Source organism: Zonotrichia leucophrys, chromosome 3, assembly GCF_028769735.1.
Source record: "Zonotrichia leucophrys gambelii isolate GWCS_2022_RI chromosome 3, RI_Zleu_2.0, whole genome shotgun sequence".
Taxonomy (NCBI): Eukaryota; Metazoa; Chordata; class Aves; order Passeriformes; family Passerellidae; genus Zonotrichia; species Zonotrichia leucophrys.
Genome location: NC_088172.1, coordinates 45,375,035 through 45,401,319, shown reverse-complemented (window position 1 = coordinate 45,401,319; position 26,285 = coordinate 45,375,035). Strand labels below are relative to the sequence as shown.

At 40.1% G+C, this 26,285-nt stretch overlaps 1 protein-coding gene across 8 annotated transcripts in view; it reads right to left on the bottom strand.

Moving 5' to 3' along the window:
• The window catches only part of NCOA7 (nuclear receptor coactivator 7), an 82,701-nt gene that overhangs the window by 45,666 nt on the left and 10,750 nt on the right, over window positions 1-26,285 (bottom strand). For all 8 annotated transcript variants that reach the window (XM_064707994.1, XM_064707990.1, XM_064707997.1 and 5 more), the window contains one exon: window positions 13,955-14,085. In XM_064707994.1, the coding sequence (XP_064564064.1) occupies window positions 13,955-14,007 (53 nt within the window). In that variant the 5' untranslated portion in view covers window positions 14,008-14,085. The remainder of the gene's footprint in view (window positions 1-13,954; window positions 14,086-26,285) is intronic.

Below are 26,285 nucleotides of genomic sequence, written 5' to 3'. Positions count from 1 at the left end.
CTAAATAAATCAAATGTCATGTCAAAAAAACCCAAAAACAAACCCTACCTACCTACAGCAATCTGACAGTACAAATCTCCATTAGTCACCCACTGGTCTGATCTAATCAGGCTTTCTCTCCCAGCCTGCACAGATCACCCCTCTCCCTTTTACCCAGCTCAGGACCAGCACGACTCAGCCAGCTCCAGGCACGGCCCTGCTCTCATCCCAACCCATGAACCTGAGGAATAAGCAAATCTCAGACAAAAAAATCATTGCTGCTTGCAAAGCCAAACGAAGTCAGACTGCTTGGCAAACCATAACAATTAACCCAGACATTCCCAGTGCAGCTTTCACTTCAGCACAGAAACAAATACAAAGCCATTCACCCTCAGAAATCTTCCTAAAACTGAACAGCATCCACCCCACAAGGAAGCACACTCCATGGAACACCAGCCACTTCAGGCTGGCACGTGTCCTGTTTTGGAAACAAGCAAGCCACAAGGCTGTGTATTTACCATCAAAACAGACTATTAAGGCAAATGTAAGGGAGAGAATACATATTTTGCCAGATATTTTAAAAATACCTTAATATATTTATATCTGTGTATCTTCCACAGAGAGGAAAAAACTACAAAAAATCAAGTCTGAAAAAGTTATCAAGGACATCCATGTGGTTACAGTATGGTGGTTGCAGACACTCAAAAGTGTCCATAACCTGGTCATTCCAAAGGACAGAAAACAACTCCTGAAAGCTGTTAGCAGCACGGGTCAAAGCTGGAAATTTCCACTTTTATTGGAGCTCCTGTTACTGATTGACAGCAAGTACCAGCACCAGGCTTCACAGATGGTCAGCCAGCAGCAATGCTCAAGAAAGCTGGCGTGCTCCAGAGAATGAAGTGCTGTCCTGACAATCCAGGGTATGCCTATTTTCTTCCCAATATTGCCATTAGCTTAAAAACCAAGTTACTACATCTGTTTCATCAGCTGTAATGTGGAGGGGAGGATTTATAGTAAAGTTGTTCTGGAATTTAAAGACACTACACTTTCTGATGAATTCTTAGATTAAGTAAAATATGTTCATCTCCCCTCCCAGTTTTCTAACTTAGATCAGGGAATTTTAAATATCTCATCTAACATATTTTATGTTTATTTAAGGGGTGGAAATAATCCCTGTTTCCCTGGGTAAAACTCAAGGAGGTTTTGAGTTGTCTGAAATTTTTCATTTTCCTAAATTTAAGACTACAGTGCTCCCACACACCTTAACAAACTTTCCATTTTCAAAAGCAAAAGTATCCCCATCTTTTGTGTTTACTTAGCAAAAGAGGTTATGATGTATTCAGCACTCGGTTGCCATGACAACAACTTAATAAAATCTTTTCCATAGGAAAAATATTCTGGAAAGCTATTTTGCTTGCTTTAGACATCTATTTGATTCTCTCCCTTATAACCTTAGTTACTGCAAGCTCTCAAAGACCAGCCTTAGGCAGAAGGCAAAATGAAGAAGTCATTCCCTCCAGATGACTCCTTTAACTTTGCCAGAAGTTCACTTAATAGGCTTATTCAGTCAGAGCAGCACCACAGAACTATTTTGTCACAAATACCAACTTGATTTTTAACACACTCCCATGGTGCTCCTCCTGCTTTCGTCTGCTGACAGTGCCAGACACTCTCTCCTACTGTGGTGCTCATTCATCACCCCAAAGGCTCCTACACATGCCAGGAATTCTTCTGAAAGTAGCTCAACTAGACATTCTCCCTGCACTGAAGGCCTGGCAAGGGAGCGATGGCCCTTCCCTGTCACTTCCTGTCACCCTGGCTGGCTCCCAGCTGCTCTCCCCCACTTAATGCCAGCCCCTGGAGCCAGCACTCCACACCAGCTGAGGGAAACTGCAAGGGAAAGGGAACTGCAGTCACACAGCAAGGGAGGATCTTGCAGAGAAGCTGCACAGTGGTCACACCATAGTAAACCTTCTCTATTCTGATGAGGACAATAAGCTCATCAAGCTGGCTGATGCGTCTCAAGTTCCTCCAAAGCTTTGGTAAACTCCTCACTCCCTGCCTCTACTGAACACTCTTCATAAAACTCAAATTCCATGGAAAAAAGAGGAAGGCCCTTTAAAATTAATATTTAATTAACATACGGAAACAAGAATTGAGACCAATCCCAAAGGTAACAACAGAGTACGTGGAAAGCTCTGGGGGACGTGTTCTACTCCATACAGTGGTTGCTCCACACCCACTTTCTCAGATCCCCCATGTAACAAAACTTCCTGATAATAGAAAGCAGTTTTAGTATTGATTAAACTGCCTGAAAAAAGAAAGAAATTTAGTGCTCAGTGACTCAAATGGCAATAAACATCCGCAAGGAAGCAATAAAACAGTAGGTGAAAATCAATGGTCATTTACAGCAAAGCCCACAGGAAATGTGCCACACATCATGCAACAGTAATGTAGCTGGAAACCACCTCCAGGAAAAAAAACTCAAGGAGTGCTATCTTAGTATCTCTTATATGAGAAGTACCAAAGATACCAAATTAAATTCTTTCAAGAATTACATTCAGATAAAAGGAAAATCCAGACAAAAATAAATAGCTCAGGCATGTTGTTTGCCAAAGATGTAAAAAGGTACAAAGAGCCAGTATGAAAATTCATCATGGCAGGGCCACAGAGAACACAGCGACAGCGATACAGTCTTTCAGTTCTGGTGATTTAGTTGATTTGTTTTGGTTTTAGGGGCTTGTTTGGTTTTTTTTCTCAGAAGGACACTACATGGCAAACTGTTAGAAGGCTGTACACACGTGGGCAGACTCTTCAAGGATACCTGCAGGCACTCCCTTTCTTTTTCCATCCCTCATTCTTGAGCATCGGTGTCTGGACCCCAGCAGAAATCAAGAATGGTGAGTGCAACAGTAAGGAGGCAAAAAGCACAGCAAACCTCCAGAGCTACACACTATTTGAGGAAAAGGAGACTTGTCTCAAAGCCTGTAGCTCAAAGCAGCACCTTTAAGACACTTCTACTAGCAAAAGAAGGTATACCTCCCTCTCTCTCTGCTCACCACTGATTCTGGCCCCAGGAGCTGTCCCCATTCTTGCACAAACCCATTTGTTGCAGCTGCACAGGGACCAGATCTGGGAAACTGTGTAGGTTAAAGGTAACCCAGCAAAAATACCAATACATGAATTAATTTTTCAAAACTGGACCAGTCCCCCATTAGATCCCACCTGGCTGTGCTAGCATTGGTGCCAACACAAAAGGAGGCAGCCTTTTGTAAGCAGAGGCAAGACTGCACCTCCAAGCAGGCACTTTGCTGAGATGGAAGGGTTTGTCAAGCAACAGCCTCTGCTGTGTTACTTGAGACCAGTAAAAAGAGGATGCCAGAAAGCCAAACCAGGCACACACCACACCATGCCCAACAGACCTCTGGACTGGAGCACTGAAGTGGTCATGGCAGATTCTTCCCACTTATCCAGAGAAGGTGCTTTGATGATGGGAAATTTTCACAAACATTGGCACTCCAAAGGTTGGAAGATGGGCAGCTTCCCCTGCTGCAAAAAGGAAACAGTGACTTTGTTCCTGCTTCTCCAACAGCAGCAGAGAGAGAAGAAAGTGTTGTTTTCTCCATAAAAAGCATCTTAATGTCGAGTAAGTTGACACAACTCAGTAAGTGAAGTCACCTGTCAGTGTTTGCTGACCAAAAGGGTTGGGGTGATCCAAAAGTTGCTGTGGCTGAGAAGTCAGTGACCAAAGTAAAGTCAAAAATTCAACAGTTTTCTTATTTAAATGACCAATAATAGAGATATCTTAGAGAGGGAGAGGACTTAAGTACCTGTCTTTGCATTAGCCTTTGCTTTTCTTAAGAAAGTTACTTTGCAAATTACCATTTAAATTTCAAAGTGCTCTGCATCACTGCATCAAGCTCTATGGCATCAAACTATCAATTTTAATACAGCTTAAAAAAGAAAAACATGAAGAAAAAAAATACACTTTCTCCTTTATATCATTAATAGACAAGGCCAAGGTTTTTTCTTTAAAAAAAAAAGTCCCTAAATGGAAGCCAAAACAATGGCTTTAAATGCTAACTTTCATAATAACACCAAAATTATCCAAATGTCACCATGTATTTCTCAAGGATTCTGTTAGTAACAGCTGGATATCACAGTATAACAGATGCTGTGCACAGGCCTACAAACAGGTTGAAAACTTATCTATTCAGGAACAAATTTCAGCAAAAAACACAGCAATGTGAGTGGAAAAAGGCTTTATTTAAAGTATTTTAGAGTAATTGCTAAAACCAATGTCAACCAACCAAATGCATATCTCATTTCTCAACATTGTCCTCAAACAACCTGCATTCATTGTCCTCAACTTGCAACCTATTTTGCATGTTGAGCAGTTTGATGGCTTTCCTAAGAGACTTCCCATGAACTGGCAAGCAGCACAGAAGAAACGTCCAAGGTAATTTAGGATATTGTAACATGGATTAAAGTTCTGAAAAGACACACAGCCATGCTGTCATGGAGGAATAAAAAAGAATCTGTAGTTTCAGTGTTTAGAATAATGGCTGATATTGTTTCATACAACAGATATTTCATAAGTGAGAATCATAATCAATCTACACCCTGAACAGGTGTCTGCATCATATCTGTACAAAATAATATGGCATCACCTTTTTAATACTGTAGTGAAAAGGCCATTAATGACAGGTATAAAAATGACAAGACAGGGAGAGCTTGTCTACATGGGACAGTCACATGGCAGGCATGCACAAATGTAACTTCTAACAAGCACATACCTTAAAATGAGAATTTGACATGGTCTGATATTTTTCAGCAGCCATACCATTTACATTAGTGTAGTCAGTCCTCAATTACACTCATCAGAGATAAAATGTGTATTAATTACTACTTCTTAAAACTCCTTTGTGGGTTTTATATCAAATATTATATTATTTATTAATTTCTTTTTGCCTGAAGAGTATTTGCATTTTTTCATTTTCTCTTCAACTGAAACTTTTAACCTGCAGTCAAAATGTACATGGCTGGGAGGGGAAGAAGCAATGACTTCAGGGAAAATGAAAAAGCCAAAAGTAAACCTTGCCCTCTGTCAGCGTGATGAAGATGGGAAGACACAAGAGGCTCTGCTCTATCTCTATGTTCTCTGGACTCTCCAAGTCCATGAGGCCTCACTGCACTTGAGGCAGTAGCTGAACTAGAATAATAAGCTGAGGAAATAAGGAATGTAATCCTGAGAGGCAGCCCTTCTGCTCCTTGCAGCAGCACACCCAGGAGGCTGAGCGCTGCTGTCCCCTCCCTGCACATGCAGAGCAGGAGGGTGGTGGGGACAAGCAGGCCAGGAGCCATCTTCAGCTCTCCTGGTACTTTCAAGGACAACAACCTCCTATCAAATCCAGCCAGCCCACGCCAGATAAGGAAGGTGCTCTGTGACATTGTGTCCCGCTGCCTGCCATTATTCCCTTCTGGGCTGGGAAGGGAAGCTTCCTGGCATGCTGGGTCCCACCCTGCTATTGCAGGTGGGTAAGGAGCTGCTGGCATTCCCTCCCTTCCCCTCTGGTGCTCTGGCACCTCTCCCTGCAGCCACAGTGCTTTGGACCTGCTCCCACCCCTCGTGCCTGCACAGCTCACCCCCTACAAGCAGCTTTCACTGTTCTGTAACACCTAACAGTCTGGTTCCTCACACGCATAAAATTGCTCAGATGCATCTGTCCATGGGACCAGAGTCATATGCTGTAGTTTTGGGTTGCCAAAAAAAAAAGGAAAGAAAAAAAATAGTTTTGGCAGTATTTGCAACAACAATAAAATCCTCCTTCGCCTCGTGCAAGCAGAACTGCAACATGCAGCACCTGCTGCGGTCCAGGTGGAAAGACCAGCATCATCTTTTTAACATTTAGCTCCCTAACAGATAGGGAACATACAGATAAATCTTCTGCTTGAGGAGATTTGACTTTTAAAGATTGTCTGATTGAAACATGTGATTGACACCTTCAAGCCATTTATTTATAGAAGCAGTACTGAAAGTAAAAATCCATTACAGAAATGCAGTTATGCCAAAACCATAATATAATTTAAACTAAGCTTACCAGTGATTGGTTATCTGCTAAGCTTACACCTACTGAAATAAAAATAGCCGGTCCAGAAAAATAGTAGCAGAAGCCTGAAGTTATTAGCAGTATATTAAGTGTTACACAAGACAAGTTCTCTGTGCCAGAAACTGCTGCCTCACAGGAAAATACTCAGTGTATTAAGACATCCAGAGAGCTGATTTATGGCTTATTTACATTACAAAGGTTTTCCAGCATAAGGACAATTATCTCCCTCCTCCCCAAATTCCTAATCACTCCTGCTGCTCTCCTTGGGATATTCTCTCACATAAATCAATAGGAGGAATCCTACAGATCTCAGTGGAATAACATAAGAGACTTAAAGCATAGGTAACATACATCTTAAAATTTCAGATGATCCTAGGAAACTCTCCTTGCTCAGACTACAGAGTAGGCCAGAAAAAACCACCAAAAACCTACACTTAACAAGTCACCTCCAGATAATCAGACTGGCAGGCACAGGGTGGGGTGGAAGAAATCCCTTCCAAACACTGTCTGGCAGCTGGATTAACACTGAGGGCATGAGAGTTTACCATGGGGAGCCTAAGGCCACCAGGAATATGCAAACAGCCTCTTACCCTTTGAAAGCTCCAGAGCAGAGGCAAAAAGCTTCATTTCCTTGGGGAGGCAAGAGTGGGGAGCCCATGCCTAAAGGCATGCAGCAAAAACTTCAGACCGTGCATCTAGTAATTCAGATACAGTGCAAGCAGACAGGTGTACCCACTGTATTTCCCCTCTTACCAACAGAATTCCCCTAGTTAGCTATAGAGTGTTTTCCAGTCTCCCAGACAGAGGGGGAAAACTGCCCCTTTCCAAAAGCATGCTCCTGCAGGTATCATTCATACCTTTCCCCTTAAACATGCAGCACTCTTAGCAGAAATAGACTATATAATGTGGCATGGCATATGGCAAAAGCCTCAAATGATGGCAGATACAAAGGCAGGCAATTTTATTCATGAGCCAGAAACAACACTTTCCCTGAGGGTACATGTCTGTCTTCTTATCAACCTGTGTTTTCTTCAATCCGGCAAACTCTAACTTAGCTCACAATGCTGACTGTTCTCCTTCTCAAAATACTGTACAGCCCACTCCCTACTCCCCGTGGTACAAAGCACAGGAGAGCTGACCAGGACTGCTGCCAAAAGGAGCTAAGACAGTTGCTATTTCTCAGAGCATGAGCAGGAGCTGATTAACAGCACCACTAAAAAGTCAGTACCATTAGGCATCTCTTTAGGTGGCTGCTTCTGGAAGGTGCTTTCATGCTGGGGCAGCTCAGTGATGGCAGCTCTGTCATCCATAAAGACACAGCAAAACCAGAAGGCTGAGTGTGACCATCTCCTTTCAGCAGCATCTTACACAGCATCACTTCAAAATCAACCATGCCACCACACTTCTGCCAAGTATTATGCTACATTCCCACCAGTGTTTAAATTAGACTTAATTTTAAAACAGTTCACTGGGGTTAAACAGAATTTTATGCAGTAGATACAACAACTGCCTAAGAACAGAAGAGAACACCTGGGAGGCTGAAAGGACAAGACCATATCTGCAGACACTTCAGAAACAGTACAACAATTTAAAAATGTAATTATATCAGATACAGTAAGAAGTCTGTATCTCACCTATCCAGAAAGCCACCTTGTGATGCCTACAAATTTCATCATTTTTAAGATAAGTCTTTAAATCCTTCCAAGAGCAAAAAGGTAAATGGCATGGCCCAGGAATGTCCAGGAATGGCTGGACCAGGAATGTCCAGCACAGCCCTCAGTGCCTGGCATTCCCAACTATAGGCTACAGGAAAGGGAAGTAGAGGAAGACAAATTACATTGCAACTATGTTCATAGCCACTGTTATCCAAACTGCACAGATGTCTACATCAAAAGGCCCATGGTGTGACTATTTATGTTCTATAAAGAAGGCTAAATAAGTTTCTTTTTAAAGGCTGATTAAGAGACACCCAAAGGTCCCTTTGGGAAAAGCAAATTTAAGGTCCTTGAATGCTTCTGTCTAACAATCCAACCTTACAAGAATCTTGCAAGGTGAAAAATTGTGATATTACTGGTGTGACACAGTACATTTGGAGATTAACTAAACTCTCTTCTCTGCCTAGTCTGCTCTCAAAGAAATCAACACAAAACTCCACCTTTCTTCTCTGTCCTAAAAAAAGCCTCTTCCTTCAGAGGCCACGCTGTTACCCAAGTCTCACTTCACATGCAGGGGGAAGTGAATGGGTGAGGAGGTTAACCACGCTTCCTGTCTTACACAAGCTTTGTATCTCCATAAACAGCATTTCTGGTACTGGAAAGTTTCAAAGAAGCCTGAGGAAAGCCTCAGGGCCCCATTAAATACTTTCACTAATTCTGTTAGCAGTAACAAAATTCTTCCTCAATCCTAAATGACTCCACTACTCTTGAGGATGAAAGCACTGGAAAGAACCAAGACTACAGAAACCACTATCTTCTTTATGTTTCCCAGAGGAAGCACTCACATTGGGAATAATTCTGTGATTTAAAGACTAAACAGAAAATGGTGATTCATGCTCTTTTGCTGAATTCTGTCCTGCACCACAGAATTACAAGACTGCTAACCCAGAAACCTCGGAATCCAGAAAGCAACTCCAATGTGAGATGAGGAAACAGTTCCCAAGATAAACAGCTGTTCAACTTCTCCCAGGCAACACTTCAGAAAAAGCAGGTTCAATTTTCAATTTCCCTCCCAACTCTCATTCTCCAGATTTACACCTATGATAAAAAGAAAACTTTATATATATACATCTATACATATACACACACACATATATATATACACACTACAAAGTTTGTAAGCAATGACTAGCAAGTGTCTCTCAAGCATCTGAAGGACCTGACCAACCTCCCAAAGCTCCACCTAACAGGTCCCAGGGACGCTGTCAGTGAAATTTTAGACATTTTTCAACTTCTTACACTACGACATTTGCAAAGGGCAGCTAAAATACTGACCTCCACCTCAGAAGACAGAATGTTTGCTAAAAACATGGAAACCCCTCAAGCATAAGTACCTGGCAGGAAAATCATAACACTGCGTGTTTCAGAAAATATTTTATGGTTTTTTTTCAGCTATCCATCATAGCAAATCAACTATCCTCCACACACACAAGCACCCTAAATTACAGAGCAAATAATAACCAGTGTGCCCCATAAATCTGAAGTAGTGATATATTCAGCCTTTTTTACAAAATAGAATGCCTCAGGCATACATGATATTGCCTGAAACAATATGAATAAAATGCAATACTGTTATTCATTTTCAGTAACTCAATTATGAGGTAATGTTTATATATCTGGAAGCAGAGCTAAGATATTTTCATTGTACAGATGAACTGAAATGATGTATTATTTCCTAGAGACATTTAAAAATATTTAAGCATCTCCAGGATCTTGGCTTGACTATTCTTCACACCCAAGATAAACCTCCATGATGGTTTAAAAACAATGTGTGGAAAACTTTTCCTCCTAAAAGCAAAAAATAAAATATGGGTGCTACAGGAAACCTGAATAAACATCAACACATTGGCTCAGCAGAATTAGAACAATTGCAAGGAGGCAACTGGTGGAGGAATAGCGAACTGAGGAGCAGCCAAGACCTGAAGTCTGTTACACAGATATAATGAGCCTGGCCAACAAGAACCACACCTAACAGAAAAACTTATTAAAAGGTCTCACATACATGAGATGCCCTCAAGGAAGTAACTTTGTAGATATATATCTTATCTAGGTTCTCCTCTCTCCTAGCTACCACTGATGCCCTTTTTCCACACAGTCCCTGTATGCTGTGTTTTTATTTCATCATCCTACTGTGTCCTAATAGCCACAGGAATAAAAAATATGAAGTGCAGAATTACTGAATATGGGAATAAAACAGAAGATAGGAAAAGTCCAAATGAGATGCTTACAAATCTGACAGCTTGCAATATGCAAAAGACTGACCAAGGGAGTGACCACAGCCTGTCAGACCAAGGGTCTGTGCAAGCCAACATCCTGCCTCCAAGAGCTGCCAAGAGCAAGGATCAGGGAAAAACAATAACATGAAAATTACATATAATGCCTTCCCCAGCTCAGCTTTCCAGAATCTAGCTAACAGCTCAGTAGTTATGTATCAATGATTCCTACTGTTGGAATTGTTGTGAATACTTAAAAGGGAAGCTATGGTTAGGTCATAACCAGCAATGGGACAGAAAAGCTGAACACCACTTGGTGTATGGTTTTATTTATTTTTAAGTATTAAAAATAATTGGAAGGGGAAAAAGCCTATAAATTAGAGCTGGTAACAAGTAAACAACAACTGCAGTAATCACTTACATTTATCTTCTTTAAATCTTGGGTTTAATGTATAAATCTTTACATGTATGGATGTAAATTTAGGTATCCAAGCCATGAACCTAAATCAACTTAAAACATGCTGTGAATTCCTTTATTTCCCTTAGATTTTGGCATCGTAAGGAAAGAGGAGGTGAGCATCAAGCTATACAACTGGCTTCAGGTTCTAAAAAAGTATTAAAAACCTGGAGCTAAAAGGAGTCTCTGCCTACTGGGATGGCCTTTGGAGCATGTCCTAGACATTTATGTGCTTTTCTCAATAGAATGATGGTAGCAAGACCAATGTAAATTCAATAAACACAAAGGCACCCAAATCCCAGTGAGAATATTTTCCCTAGTACAAGTGCTTCGTTTTTGGCTTCAGAAATACGGCTCTCAGTAGTGACCAGAAAGAAATTGGTCACTGAAAACTAAAATTCATAATTCCCCTGGAAACTATTAAGAAATCATTCAACATAAGTATGGCTTTTACAGTTCATCTCCACACAGATTGTTCAGATTAAGTCACCACAAGTTGAAGACATAGCAATTAATAAAATTAATGTAAGTATTTTGGTCAACTTGTTGAAAAGCAGCAATTTTTCATATAAAGTACACTTATTTCTTTTCCCTAAGACAGTAGGAGACAGCTACTTAAAACAGGATTGTACAAAGCATGGAAAATGCTCAGCAGCTCACTGTGATGAATGCTGAGACCCAGAAAATCTGAACCTGAAACAGCTCCTTTTCTCATTCTTCCAAAAAAACTATTCAAACTCTTCCTTTATGATTTCTCATATCCTTTAACTGCTTGTCCAGAGATATCCAGTATCACACAATAGCACATGCAAAATATATCCAGCACATGCAAAACAATTCCACTTTCAAGCTGTACATACAGCCTTCCAGACTACCAATTTATATCCAAGGCAATTCTTTCCATGTGATACACAGCACTCATTCTGGTAGTTTCTTTCTAAATTAAGTTGAAAATTTAATGGCTACTCATTTTATGAGGTGAAGTACCCCTAAACTCAAGCCTACATAAATGGCCAAGGGAAACAAGGCTCTGCATCCTGTGAGAGGGAAGAGGCACAGGCAGAGGGAAATAGGAGGTTTTATCTGGGTTCATGGCACATAATCCCAATAAAAAGCACCAAAAGTCACAGCAGAGCCAATACACAGAAATGTGCCACTGCACATGCATTATACTGTGCCATCTGTTTTTGGACTTGCTGAATACCAGCACAGGTCCTGGTCCATTTGGGAGCCAGTGACACAGAAGGCAACAGAAATGCCTAAAAACATGATTGGGAAAAAAAGGCAAAAAAAAAAAGACTATTCTGTGTAGTTAAGTAGGAGTAGCAGTTAAATAGGGACGTATTGCATAAGAGAAATTTATGCTCATGTTACTCTTACACTTTCATTTCTTGCCTGTTAAACTCCTACGAGCTGTAACATTTTATCTACACATGGAATCTAAATCACTCTTTAAAAAGTTTTGAAGACATTTCTGTTTTGTTTGAAAAAAAAATCACTTTTTTGGTTTCCTGAGAACCAAGGCAAAAAATAAGCCCTTTACCCCAAAACACAGTGGGTAAAATTGCATTTGGTAAGAAGCAAAAATGGATGGGGAAAGTTTTATTTCAGCTTCACTTGTCACAGGGAGGAGGGAAGACCTGGGAAGACTGAGGCTCTGTATCTGTAGTAGAAAAAAATGATGGCTGAGTGGGTGTCTTCAACAGAGCCATTTCAAATATTTTAAAGGACAAATGTGTAAACAATGCTAAATTTGGGGGACAGAGATGCAGACAATTTCATGTTCATCTTAATCTTGCAATTCAGGAGCTGGTTTGTTAGCATGTATTTTGGGATTCTCAAGCTTCCCCTCCAACAATTGCAAGCACAACCACTCTGACACTGAGCACCGCCCCTAGCTAGCTAAGAAAGAGTAAGCTGGCTAAACTATATCATCTTTGTAAATAAAAGCAAAGCTTTTTCAATAATTTTTATAATTTGGACTTCATGATTGGTGATTTTTAAAAAATAAAGGACGTTGCTTTCCTAATAACTTGTCTTTGTTAATTTAGCAAGTCTCTAATCATCTCTGAGCTCTGATATACAAGAAGAGCCAAGACCTGCAACCTATATAAAGAAAAAAGAAGCAAGCTGGGAGGGAAAGAGGTAACCTCTCCAAAGTTACACAGCAGCTAAGTGCTAATACTACGAATTGATTTCCCATCTTTTTGAACCTTGCTCAATGTCCTATGCGCGTACAAGACATGCTGCCCCTGTGAATTTTTAAAAGAGAACACTCGCAAGATGACAGAGGAAAGCAGATTAAATATAATTGTCAAGGACCCTCCTGAAAGCCTTTTGAGGATTTCCACTTGTTTAGCAGACAGCACTTAGAAAGAACACAAAACATTCTCAACACTAAAGCATCTTACTCAGACATCCATCTCTAAGCCTGAGTCTTCTTTAACAGAAAATTCCTTGTTCCGTAGTACAATCCCTTTAGCTACTTCTGCTTGATCCTTCATAAGCCTCCTCTGTTTTAGGTGCCACTATCCACTTCCCCTTCTCAGAATCCCGAACTGCAACATTCTGCCAACATCAACACAACTGCATTTCTCCAAATAGAAAGCAGATCACCAGACACTAACACATGACCAAAACTTCCTCCAGTCTTTAGCCACCATTACATAGAACCTGAATAGCAATAAAGCAGCAGCAACTTCTCCCCACACTACTTCCAAATGTTGTGACAGGCATGTCTCTAATCTAGACTGCAATGCACTAAGGCTGCAGTTATTTAGTACTGAGTGGAGACAGGATACAATTCTCCTCTTCAATACAACAGAAAACATCCTCAAGGCAAAGATGTTTTTTAAACCTATTTCCTATCCCCTCACAAGAGTAAGCGAGCTTTGGTTCTTCTTGTACATCAGAGCTCACAGATGATTAGACTTGCTCAATTAACAAAGACAAGTTATTAGGAAAGCAATGTCATTTATTTCTTAAAAATCACCAATCATGAATTCAAAATGACAAAAATTATTGAAAAAACATTACTTTTATTTATAAAGATAATATGGTTTAGACAGCTTACTTTTTCTTAGGTAGCCTTACCCAATGAGATAATACTACCTAATGTGTGCTTTATGTGAAAACAAACTTCAGGTTTAGACACACATATGTTTCAGATATGCTTGGTTTCATCAACACTGTCCAGGAACTTGATGCCAGAAGCTCAAATACAGCGCAATTTGCAACTGAATAGCCAAGAATAGTTTAATATTACAAATTAGAATTTTAATTCAAGTATCCTCTACTACTCAAAAGAAAAAAATCTCCACTTGAACATCAGGGATACAGCAAGGAAAGCACTTTCTGGATACATACTGCAGCATGGGTTTCATTTTTACACATACTTGAAAAATCACAAAGCCTTGTAAAAAAGGCAGAATAAGGAGTTCTGCATTTTAGCCAACACTGAAATAAGCCCTGTGAGCTTACCGAGCAAAATAGCCCTGTCGCCGTTCCTTCTTCTCCTCCTTGGTCTCCATCATTTACAGCACAATGGGCCAGGTGAGCAGCCACGTGTGATGCTCCTTTTCCCTCAGCACCTCATAACCAGGCAGAGTCTCCTGTATATAACAGTTAAAAACAGGAAGTTCATAAATCAACATGCCAACAACACCTACAAAACCCAACAGGTTGTGGAAGTACAACTGACCCAGTGACAAAGCAAAGTAAAACTTTAACCAGTGTTTGCTGTGGAGTGCCCATCAAGTATACAATGAGACAAAGCAATAAATGCACTCAGGCCAGTTTCTCAGCAGTGGAAGAGACATTTTGCAAAGCAGGTAACTCAAAGGGCAGCATCAAGTTTTAAAACTCTGGAAAGATTAAACTACTTTCAAGGACAAAAAAAATCTTCCAGGTCTCATGTGTTTCCTAGACAGCCAGATCAAGAGAAATTTGGAAATATATAGCACAAACAGAATAACCAGTAAGACACACAATGCTTACTTTGAATTTAGATTTTAAATTACTAAAAATACTATAAGATTTTGAGAGATCTGAAAGTGTTAAAAAAAATGTAAAAGAAAAAAAGAGTGATCTACATTCTGTACAAGGTTGGACTTTGTATTTGCGACCAATATACAAGCTCAAACAACCATACAGAAAGAAACAAGATGGACCTCTGGTTCTCCCAATGAAGTGTAGTCACCTTGAAATAGGCAGGACTAGGAAAGGTTATATCTAGGTTATCTGAGAACTTTAAAAAAGAAAAAAAGGAGACCAGTAGCACTGTTTTTTGACATGAAAATCACCACCTCTTGGTGGAATGCTGTACCAAGGTCTTTGGAAAACAGAAGCTGAGAATTTCCAAACTGCTTTATAATTACTGTAATTAACAACATGCCACATAAACTGCTGCCCAAGATCCCTGCCAAGACGTTTCATCATTTTCCTCTCCTCAACATATGCTTAACCTACCCTGATGGCTTGTGCACATGCACAAAGTAAGTTAACTTTAGAGTTTTTTATCAGTATTTCAGAATAAACTCACATCAGTAGTTGCTATTAAACATTTTAGTCTAATGGGCTGTATAACAAAGAAATAGAAGCCACACAAATTATGATTCATAGCAAAAGAAGAAAAAATCCTCTGGGACCTAATCAGTTTCCATTATTTTCCCCTGCATTAAAAGATCACAAGCTACAAGACTGCCAGATGTCAACAAAAGAGATGATGCAGCAAAGACAGACTAATCTACTTGAAAAGCCCAAGAACAAATCATGCTAGAAATACGTGCCACAATTTTCTCTCCTTACTGATGGATGATTAGTCCACAGCATATGAAGCCCATTGCTTGAAAATGCACTTTTTCTGACTCATTAGTTTTGAATTCATCCGATGCATCAGAAAGAATCAAATTGCTCTCATTTTTACACATCAGGTAGTCTTACAGTAATGGGTAGTCTTTAAATGGCAAATACCTGACATCTTTAGCTTTATGAAGAGAATACAATTTTACCTCTGCAAGGTAATACGTGATGCAGGACACAGCTGGACACTAAACCTCCATGACAGAAGCATAACAGCAGCATTAGAACAAGCTGGCCTGCTCACATGTTCAGCCTGTATGAAGACACCACATAGTTCCTGAGAATTCTGATGCATCTCTACGTTTCCTGTTGGGAAAGGTTCTTGGATCTTCAGAGGATCAGAACTGGTGGCTTCATTAGCACTGCCTTTAGAGTTACAGTAAGTCTTCCCAAGTGTTCAGCTACAATCTCTACAGCGAATTACAAGAGTTCAAAGAAGGAGGAACCACTTTCCCCCCTTCACCTGCTTTGCCTTCCCTACAATGTGATGCACCATGAGGGCACTGACTGGCCAGAGCTGAGTCTCACAATGAGACCAAGAACTATCAAATAACCCCAAAGCATTAAAATAGTGTTAAACCCATGACCACAAGGACAGCAGGACCCATGGGAACGGGAAGAGGAAGAGTCCTTCATCTCACTGAAGCAAGACCAGCTGGGATGAACAGAGGCAAGAGAGATGTATCCTCACTGCCTAGTTCCATGCAAGGGTCAGTGGTATGCTCTTTCCATTCATTCTCTTCCTCTCCCACGATCTGACATCCCCAGCCAGGGAAGTCAGTGCCCAGCTCCAGGCTGGCAGACAGAGAGCACTACTGCCCAGGGAGCCAGGATTAGAAACCCCTGCCTGCCCACAGCCCTGCCAGGCCCAGGGCCAGAGCAGCCCCCCCCTGCTGCAGCAAAAAGGGGCACAGAGAAGGAGAGAAGAGGTTAAGCCTGCACCTAACCACAGACCTGCAGGAGCTGCCAGCACCAACCCAGAGAGGCACTGCTCAGCTCCCCATGGGTGAGCTGTGCTGTTGGCTTCCATCAGTGCTAAACAAAGCCAGCAATGCCAACATGCGTATGGAGCCTGCTCTTCTCATATCAATTAAATCCAACTCCAATTCCTTTCACATGGTGAGGAGGAATAAAGCAAGAATTCAAAAAAATTAAATAATTGTATTCGTAACAGATGGCCACTGAGAAAATTGGAATGTCATCCACAGGGCAGACACAGCAAAGGCATTCAGGCTTTTTTTTTTTTCTTTCACTAATAAAAATACCCAGCAACACATATCCAATCACCAAACCAAGTAAATTTTCATAATAGCATAATTCAATGTCAGATCCCACTCTGTTGACCTAAAACTTACTTAGTTTACCTTCTTAGAAGAAACAACAGTGTTGTTCTAGAAAGGCATATTAAGGTCTGAAAATTATACTTTGAAATCATAGTACTAGAAATAGCAAACTGATTAGGAATGCTGACGTCTTAACTGCTGAGTTTACCTGTGTTGTCGGGAATTTTGCACTAGTTGCCTCAAAGGAAAAAAAAAGAGAAAATCTGACAGCTAGGAGGAACACAGCACAGCCTGCAGTAATTGCTACAGAAAACTAGTATTTAGTATTTCTGAGAGGTCCTTTTCAATTTTAGTTTTTTAAGCAGTTACAGCACAGAAGTCACATTTACTTTACAGGATGTCACTGACAATTTAAAGTGACATCAAAATAGGCAAACCTACTCCACACTTCTCCCTTATTTGTCCTTTGATATTTTACAAGAAAAAAAAATTCAAGGTAATCTTTATCATCTGCATAAAATGCTATTAAGGCTATATGATTAAAATGAATCTTGGTTTCCTGGCAGCTCCTTTCTGGTACAGATGAATACTGAATCAGCATACCATTAAAAATGTACGTATTTGGGGATATTTATATGCTGAGAAACAGACAACTCACTCATATATCATGAGTTCAGTCCAAACTCAAAGGATGACAAAGCTGATTTTATATAAATTTCAGGCTCAGTTTAACCTTTTCTACACCCTGAACAGAAGTAGACTGTGAAAATCTTCTATTATATGTTTACAGCAGTGTTAATTCTTTAACTAGGCATTTTCAAGGCAAACCAAACAATGCATTTCAGTAAGGAGCCTGTTAAAAATTTGCCACTCTCCAAATTTAGCCAGTGTCAGCACCTGATAATTATATAAAGAAAAGAACAAAATACATAAACATACACTGTTCTTCCCTAATTTAGCCCTACTGCTCTGAATATTTACTCATTTCTGGATACTTGCTGTGTCTCTCTAGTGTTGCTGCCAGGGAATCCTGGGGAGTTTACTGAAAATTTGTAATTAGAACTGGAATGCTCCAACGAGGCCAAAAAAAAATTTGTTTTTTAAATGTTATAATCACAGGTACAGACTGAACTCCTGACCATGGATATCCACACCCCTTCTACTGTCACCACACTCTCAAGACCTCCAGAAACTGCTTCCAGGTCCTGCTGTCCTCCCTGCAACCTGGCACTGCAGGACAGCAGCCTCCTGCCCTGGTACATTCAAAATAGCAGAAGATGCTCTAAGTGCAGGGATAAAAAAAGGGAACAGAAGATTAAAAGTAACTTAGTGTGTGAACAGAACACCCTTTAAAGACTGATAAATTTACCAATTTTACAAAATTATTTTTTCTCCCTTTTCCTTCCCTTCTCATGCATGAAGAATGATGTACCTTCCTACTTGCAGTTTAAGTAGTTCACATTTTCATGAAACAAGAAAAAGTCCTGCTTGCTGTGCTCAGGAGTAAGCACCCAGAAATGCTGTCTGCTGTCCTAAAGCACCAACAAGCAATCCTTTAGTAATGGGCATTACTTTCCAAAACTGTGCATGTGAACAACAGTACATCCAACAGCACAGCAATGCAGAAACCAGTGAAGCATCTGACTATTTTTAGAACATTCAGTGGATGGACTTGATAGCTTTTCTCTTGGCCATCTGCGCCCACTGCAAGTCCTGAAAAAACATATGGAGAAAAAGAAACATTCGAGATCATGCGATTCTCTAGACACATTTTTGATGACCCTGTAGAGTCAGTATTTCCCAACCTCTCATGTGGTAGGAAAATTATGTAATTCCCTGCTTTGCAAATGGGGAGCTGAACTGTAAGAATTACCTCCACGTGCTCCAATGACAGCAGAAGAGCAATGCGTGCAAGTGCCCTCCCAGTAGCTTTAATCCAGCCTTAACAATGAGAACATGGAAGGAGATTGCTTTGAGAAGGAGATAGTTAATATTTTCTGTGAAATTTAAACTGACTGACTTTGGAAACCAATAGCAATCTCGATTTTATCTGGCTCTGTGGGCATGTACACAAGAATCAGAGCTCAGATCCACAAAAGAAAATAAAAAGCCTAACTCTTAACTCCTCTGAGGATCCAGGCTCACTCAGCCCCTTCAGCAAGGAGTAAGCATGTAGAAAAAAGCAATTAACTGGCTTCAGGAAAACCAAGTCAAGGGTAGTGTACTCCATAAGTTAGCAGGACCCTCACCATGCAAGAGACAGTGGCAGCAATCACACTGTGAACAGCAAGCAGGGAAGGTCTACAGTCTACACACAAATTTTCCAGTTGGGAAAGCAGAGTAGATGAAGGTACAAGACTCCCAGTGAGACAGCCAAGCAGACATGGCCACAGCAAGGATGCAACAGGGAGACCCCACCGTGCTGAGGGAACAGGATGCTGCCCAGACACACCACGTAGTTCTCATCTGCTCGCTGGCACGGTGTCCTACACAACAGTAATTTTTTATTTTTGCTTCTCTATTATACCTCTGCCCCTGAGATTATAAACACCACACACATCTGCTCACAGCAGTGCACACTTCCTATCACCTGCTGTAATACCAGCATTCAAAACTGGTCATATCAGACACCAAGCATTACTAATGATCTGGCTTAGGTCTGCAACTCTGCAAAAGTGTCTTCATATGAATAACAAGTCTTCTGGGTACATGTGCCAATTCTGACCCCTAAAAGATGCAGCATGAGAGATGACAAGGGTTACACCAATAAGCCACTATTAAGACAAAAAACCAGAAAAGGTATGTTTGTACTACCTAAGGAGCAATACTAAAAATATCTCTCAAGTTGGAAGAGTAAGAAATTGTAGAACAAATCACAGATAGAAGGGAAAGAGTTTCAGTGTCTTAGATCTGAAATTGAACCCTTGGGGGTTGCTAGCTGTGCCTCTGATGAGCCCAAAGCAGTTACCAGAGCACTGTGCAGATGCAAATAAATAAAAACACACTCCATCTTTTAACATAAGCAACAGAAACAGTTTAACATGGAAGAGGAGAGTAATTTGCTACTGGTCATATAAATGCCTATTATTAAGCTTCAAAAGCCAGAACACTAATAATAACCCTTGCATTCATTTCCATAGACCTCCCATTTTTAAAACTAGGAAAGTGAATGCCCACTTGCACTTCATGAGAAATGCTAAATGTTGCAGCATTTCATTAAAGCATCACTGACTGGACTAAGCAGGCTGAGTTCTACTGTTTTTAGGTTCTGCTAGTATATGTTACTTGGTGTAATAGAAAAGATAAAAGTTTCTGTATAAACACTACAGCATCTCAAGATGAAATGTAACAGAAATGCATAGCCAGCAAAGAGGAGAATAAGCTACAATTTTATTTAGTCTTGTCTTTAGGCAGAATGACCTAGGAAAAAGTGAGATTGGAAGCTTTCAGAAAAGTACCTAGCAAAGGAAGTAAAACATAGCACCAACTTAATACATTCAATACAATGGACAAAAGAATGTTTACTCTAAAGCTATCTGAAATATGGCATTATTTTAATCCAATTATATAGTTACATTACAGTTATGATGTATAGTATACTGTTAATTCTAAAACACTAATAACTCTATAAAGAAGTTCCAGTCCATTACACATCACTGGAGGACACTAAACTAGCCCAGGAGAACTACTCCACCTGAGGTTCACTCAACCTTGGTGAGGTGAATAGCCCTTCTTTATGCCTCTCATTTTTGAAGTATTCCATCTGCCATCTTTCTTTGACAAGGGTGCACTCTTAAAATACACAAAAAAAAAAAAAAAAAAAAGAGATGGGAAAATAAGTGCGTAAGCAGAAGCAATTTCTAGACTTCTTGTTCATATTAAATACAGAACAGTCACAATTTCTGTGTCTACAAATAGAGAGAAACAGAGATTCAATGTGGCTATTTGCATGCTGTGGGATCTCAAAGACAGTGAAGATAAGACCTGGAGATAAGACAGGCAAAGAAAACAAACACCCTCGCTCTTGAGGAACGGGGTACAATGTTTAGGAGGTTATTATTCCCCCTACAGTGGTGTAGTTAACTAAAAGGTCAAGCATTTTCACTCCCTACTAATAAAGTAAGAAGAGGCTAAGCCTAGCTCACCTTCAGGGCCCCTACTGGATTTCCAACAGTCTGTCCACACGAACAAAGTCCAAATAAAATAAATGACAATCAACATAGCAGAAACATTTCTGATTCAGAAACAGAAGAATAACAAAACTTGATGTTTTATTATTATGTTTGTTATAACTTGATGTTGTTATTGAAAGCCGATTCAGCTCCAAAGAGTTCCCCAGACAAATGATTCCTGTTTTACCCGGGAAGAGGCTTTAACCCACTAACTCAGGCTGCCATGTTTCACACAGAGTAAGAGGAAGCAAACACACTACCAGGAATTCCACATCACCAGTCATGTTTTCACAAGACAAAAACATTGAGATTTAATCTTCACTCATTGGCAGCTGAACATCACCAGATGCATTTTCTATTCACAACAATGCATTTTACTGTTTAACTCAGCTTCTAGACAGAAACTGGTTACAAAACACAGTATAAACTATTAACAGGCAGAGTGCTATGCTATTCCAAATGTGAAAGTGCAGTGCTGTTGAAAATCAGACCACCTGGGAAGATTTTCATTTTTAGGTCAGCAAGAACATTACTGCAGATGTTTTAAAATAATTAGTACCTTCATCTCACTGTATCTCTGGTTTCAGCCTACCCCAATTCAATTAAGCATCAAGTCCAAGCCCTCTGACCCCTCAGCTTTTCACACTCACATGGCCCAGGTATACACAGTGTTGCCCTTTACAACTACTGGAAAGAAAGAGCTGGGGAGATGGCAGTCACCCTCTTCTCCCAGGTAACTAGTAATAGGACACAAGGAAAGGAGTTCAGCTGTGCCAGTAGAGGTTCAGGGTAGATATTAGGAAATATTTCTTCACTGGAGTAGTGGTTAAGGATTGGGTTGTACTACCCAAGGAAATGGTGGAGTCACCACTCCTGGAAGTGTTCAAAAAATGAGCACACATAGCACCTTACAATATGGATTTGGTCAAAGATTGGATTTGATGATCCTAGAGATCTTTTCCAACCTTAATGACTCTGTGATTATATCAACCACAGAAGGATGAAGTTAACCATACCCAGAGAGGGTAAGATGGAGATCACTGTTTCCTTACCTCTGGCTGGAGCATGTAGGCATATACACAAAAGCCTTTTAATGGATGTGCTCCCCACTAAAATCCCATGTACTTGCAGTTTTCTAAAATTCAAAAAACTGGTGAACATTCAACACATCAACTAGCATTTAGACAACACCCTTAGCACTACCTGGCTGTTTTGTTAGTCGACACTATCATGTTCCTTGCTCATAACAACTAATTTCACTAACTGTTTAGTATTTCAAAGAAAGCCTTGCACATCTGTTTTGATAAGATCAAGAAAGATACATACAAGCAACCACATCACACCCAGACCCAATGAATTACAGGTTCTCTACCAGGTTTATAAGGGCCATGATCAAGTCCTCCTTAGATTCCCCTCTTACCATACTCAGAATGCTGCTAAAGGCCACTGGATCCAGTGTCACACATTGCAGGCCTGGCCACACTCCAGAGTTGTTTCTATGAATTAGCTTACACAGGCCACAGAGTGGGATTTGCACTGGCAAAACAGCAGCATCACAGCAGACAGATGAACAGCAAACATCCTTTGGTGATTAAGGCGACCGCAACCAGTCAAAATGCCAAGCCAAAGAATTTGGGCATTCCCTTGTCTCAGGATGTTAGAATCTGTCCCTGGAGCAAGCAGCTGCCAGTTCCAAGTATTACTGCCCTTTGCCTTTCTCCCTTTTGCCTACTTTAGCTGCCTGATAACACTCCTCCACCCAAAATTACCACACCAATGACTCGCAGCAGACTCAGCAGAAGTGGCTCTGTATCTGCATTTCAGTTTATACCCCACCAGGCCAGCTCACACCCCCTTCCAGCAGCCTTTGCTGCACACAGCTGAATTACAAGCACAACATCAGACAGACCTGGGGCAGAAAGCTTGGGCAGAAAACCATCAGTGTGACTCCCTGAGCAGAGACTCTGCTCTGTGGGCACTAGCCAAGCACACACGTGGAAAGATGAGTGCCAGCATTCATGGGATGACAGACTACAAGAGACAAACACCTGACCTCAGCTTCACAGCAAACTTGCTCTTTTCTCAGCTCTTTTCTCACCAACACAAGAAGGGCATTTATATGAAATGTAAATAAAACTGAGGTACAGCAGAAAGACACTGGTGTTTGAAGATTCTTAAATCACAAAGATGTGGCTTGATGCTTGGCACAAATATCTATATTGTCAATCACAGGTACCATTAATCACTTTCTGTTTACAAGTATTAATTAGTTTAGGTCCAATGATTTATATTAAATATTCCCATTGTAATCAATGAGACTTGATTAACATGCTCCTAACGTTTTACAAGACAAGACCAGGCAACAAGAAACCCATGAGGAACAAATCCGTCAGTCTAACAGAAAGTGCTAGAAATGGTCAGGTTTTTACATCAAGCACATTCTCAACAATATACATAATCATGCTGGGAAAATTATTGGAAATGTCTCTTTATAAAGTACCCCATCATTTTCAGGTGTTTGGAAAAAGAACCTCAAATCACCAGAACCTCAAATCAACCTAGAGACACAACATTGTGAATGATAAGCATTAAATTACGTCATTACTTCAAAAAACTAACTAGACACAAGAGCTACTTCAAGATAAAATTATTATTTTTGAGTTTCAGCTCAACACCTCTTTTTATAATTGACCCTGATTCATGCAAATTCCAGGTCATCGCTGCTTCTCTATCATCTACCTCCCAACTGAGAAGCAAAGAAGCTGAAGAGTGGGGGCAGAAAGGAGTCTAGCAGTAATGCAATGCAAATCTTTTCCTATCTGAAACACTGTTAACAGAACCAAAATGCCAGGTTTCCATAGCAACCTGAACTGTGTCAATGCTTACACTGTACATTAAGCAACATTGAACAGTTTAATTGTAATACAAAATCCTGTACATTTGTAATGTAAAAAATTAACACTGGAAACCTTCACTATTTATTTTTCAATTGCTTAACCTACAAAATTTATTGCAGTCTGTTCAGTGTGACCTTGTATTACACCTACGCAGCTTTAGAGGTGTTCCAATGCTGGCAGTGTAAGGTGCATCAAAATTACAGTGATCAACAACAAATCAAACACTCTTTACATTGCATAGACTGAATCCTGTTTTTAAAAGCAGCAATGTTTCTAATTATTTCCTTCTTCCTGGCAAAATCCCCTTTGGGCATTGTGTAACACGAGACTACTTGGTTGTCTTGTCCTTCTGAAACATCCTGAAAGCTTCTATTATCTTACCTTTTTTCCTTCCTCCACCTCCAGATTCCTGTAAACACCACACACAGTTGCTGACCTTGTACCAAGTCACCCTGCACTAAATGCAGTGCAGAAACTCCCCTCTCAAAAGGAATTCCCCTTGCTATACAACAGAGCACATCACATGTACCTACTAATTAGGGAGCAACTCTTTGAAGAGCTGCTTCTCTCTTCAGAACCAGAAACAGAAAAGTTCTTTATAGTTTTGTATGTTCTAACAATGTGTGCACAGTTAACTGTTTAAAATTATTCAGGTAAGTAAAGTTACCTATGTCTATGTACACAGAAAAGATGGAACAATGTCTTGATTCATGCAAAACTGTCATATGCCATCCTTCCTTCAGCATATCTGATTGGGCTTTTACTTCCTCAACTCTGCATGCATTCAATCAGTGTTATGGTTCAGGGCTTAACTAAACAAAAAAAAAAAAAAATACACCTGAATTAAGCTTGAGTACTGTTGACTAAAAAACAGTTGTGTAGAAGTTTTCTGGTACTTAAGCAGTAGCAGTATATATTCTACTTTCAGATTACTCAAGTGTTTTAAACATTCTCATAGAACTGAGGTTCTCTTGTTGAACAAAACAGACTAATTTTGAAACTAAAATTCAACTTCTTACGCTGATAGCATCAACAAAGTAACTCAGCATTCTGAAGCTAGATATCTCCTTTTGCTGGAGGGTACCAAACACCATGAAGTCAGAAAAATGACAAACAGCTTCAATTCCTCCAGTGTTGCATTTTCAGGAAAGCCATCCATCTCAGTGACATCAACCAGGTGCCACAACAGAGACTCTGAGCTCTCTACTCCCATACCAAGTGCACTCAGAGGGACTTCTCACACAGGTTATCCTTGTGACATGTAAGCAAACATGGGGACCAAAGATGAAAGCTGCCAAATTTCTGTTCACCACAGGTTATACGTGAGATAGCTGCTCACATTTCAAACAAAACTTTGTGTTTGCTTGTTTACAGCTACATCAGTGTAACTGCTTGCCTCTTCTCAAGTTGAAGCCAGGCAAATTAGTAAATGCATTAACAAGTTTTAGATTTGGCCTTGCTTTTTTCCATGTTAAAGCAATTATTTTTGAGGGGCCGTAGTCCTTCCATTCTTGGTGTTAAAATTTGTCTTTGAAAATCTGTTAAAACTGGGCAGAGACCTACACTTTAAAAATAATACAAAAATCAGTTTGCACCTACCCCAAAAGGTAGTGGTTAAAAAAGACTGACATATTAACCTGTGAAAAGGGTATTACCTCAGAGCTAGATTCACAGAATCAAGAACCATTTAGGTTGAAAAAGACCTTTAAGGTCATAAAGTTAAACCATAAACCTACTCAAGGTCTTGTCAATATTTATGACAGGACCAAGGATTAAAACTCATACATCCAATCCCAAACACATAGCCAGGCTAACCTCTTGAACAGGTCTAGCTTCCACAAGTCAAAATTACTTTTCTGAGATATCTGCATGCTGAACTTAGGGAAGTAAAAAAAGGGGCAAAAAATAAGTGAAAAGAAGCAGGAAGAGAGATATGTTTCAAGGCCAAATGAAATAAATTCCAATTTATAACATGGAATTCTGTCATCCTAGAGCCTTTCAGTGAGAAAATCATTCAAAGGTCTTGCCTCACAAAAATCAGAGAATTCAGAAAAAACAGTATATGGCACGAAGAAAAAATCGGAACTTAAACAATAGATGTAAAACACAGTACTGTAGGACTTTTTACTTTTAATTGCAATATAATGCTGACAGCACAGCAGTTAAGATTTGAAAACTGTATTCAGTGAAGTCGTGATTCCAGTGACAGCCACACCAGTCTGCTTCTTTACAAAGCTTCTAGATCAAAAAAAAAAAAAGAAAGACACAACTAAACCAAAGCAAACAAACAAAAAAAGAAAATAAAAAACCACAAACAAACAAAAAAACCCCACTATCAGAGGAGAAACCTTTGAAGAACTGTTACCATTTACTAAGGGATGACAATTTTCCCCAAGAAATGCATTTCGTAACTTGAAGCCTTTACATCCCAAACTCTACCACTGGTCCACAACAAAATGAACACGTAACAGTTATCAAGTAAAAACAAATACATGTCTCCTCAGAAGCACCTTAAAAATCGAGTTTGGTGCTACAGGTGGCTCCTTCAGCTGCACCACCTTTCCTTTTGCAAACCTCCTTGGCTTTCTGCTTGCATTTG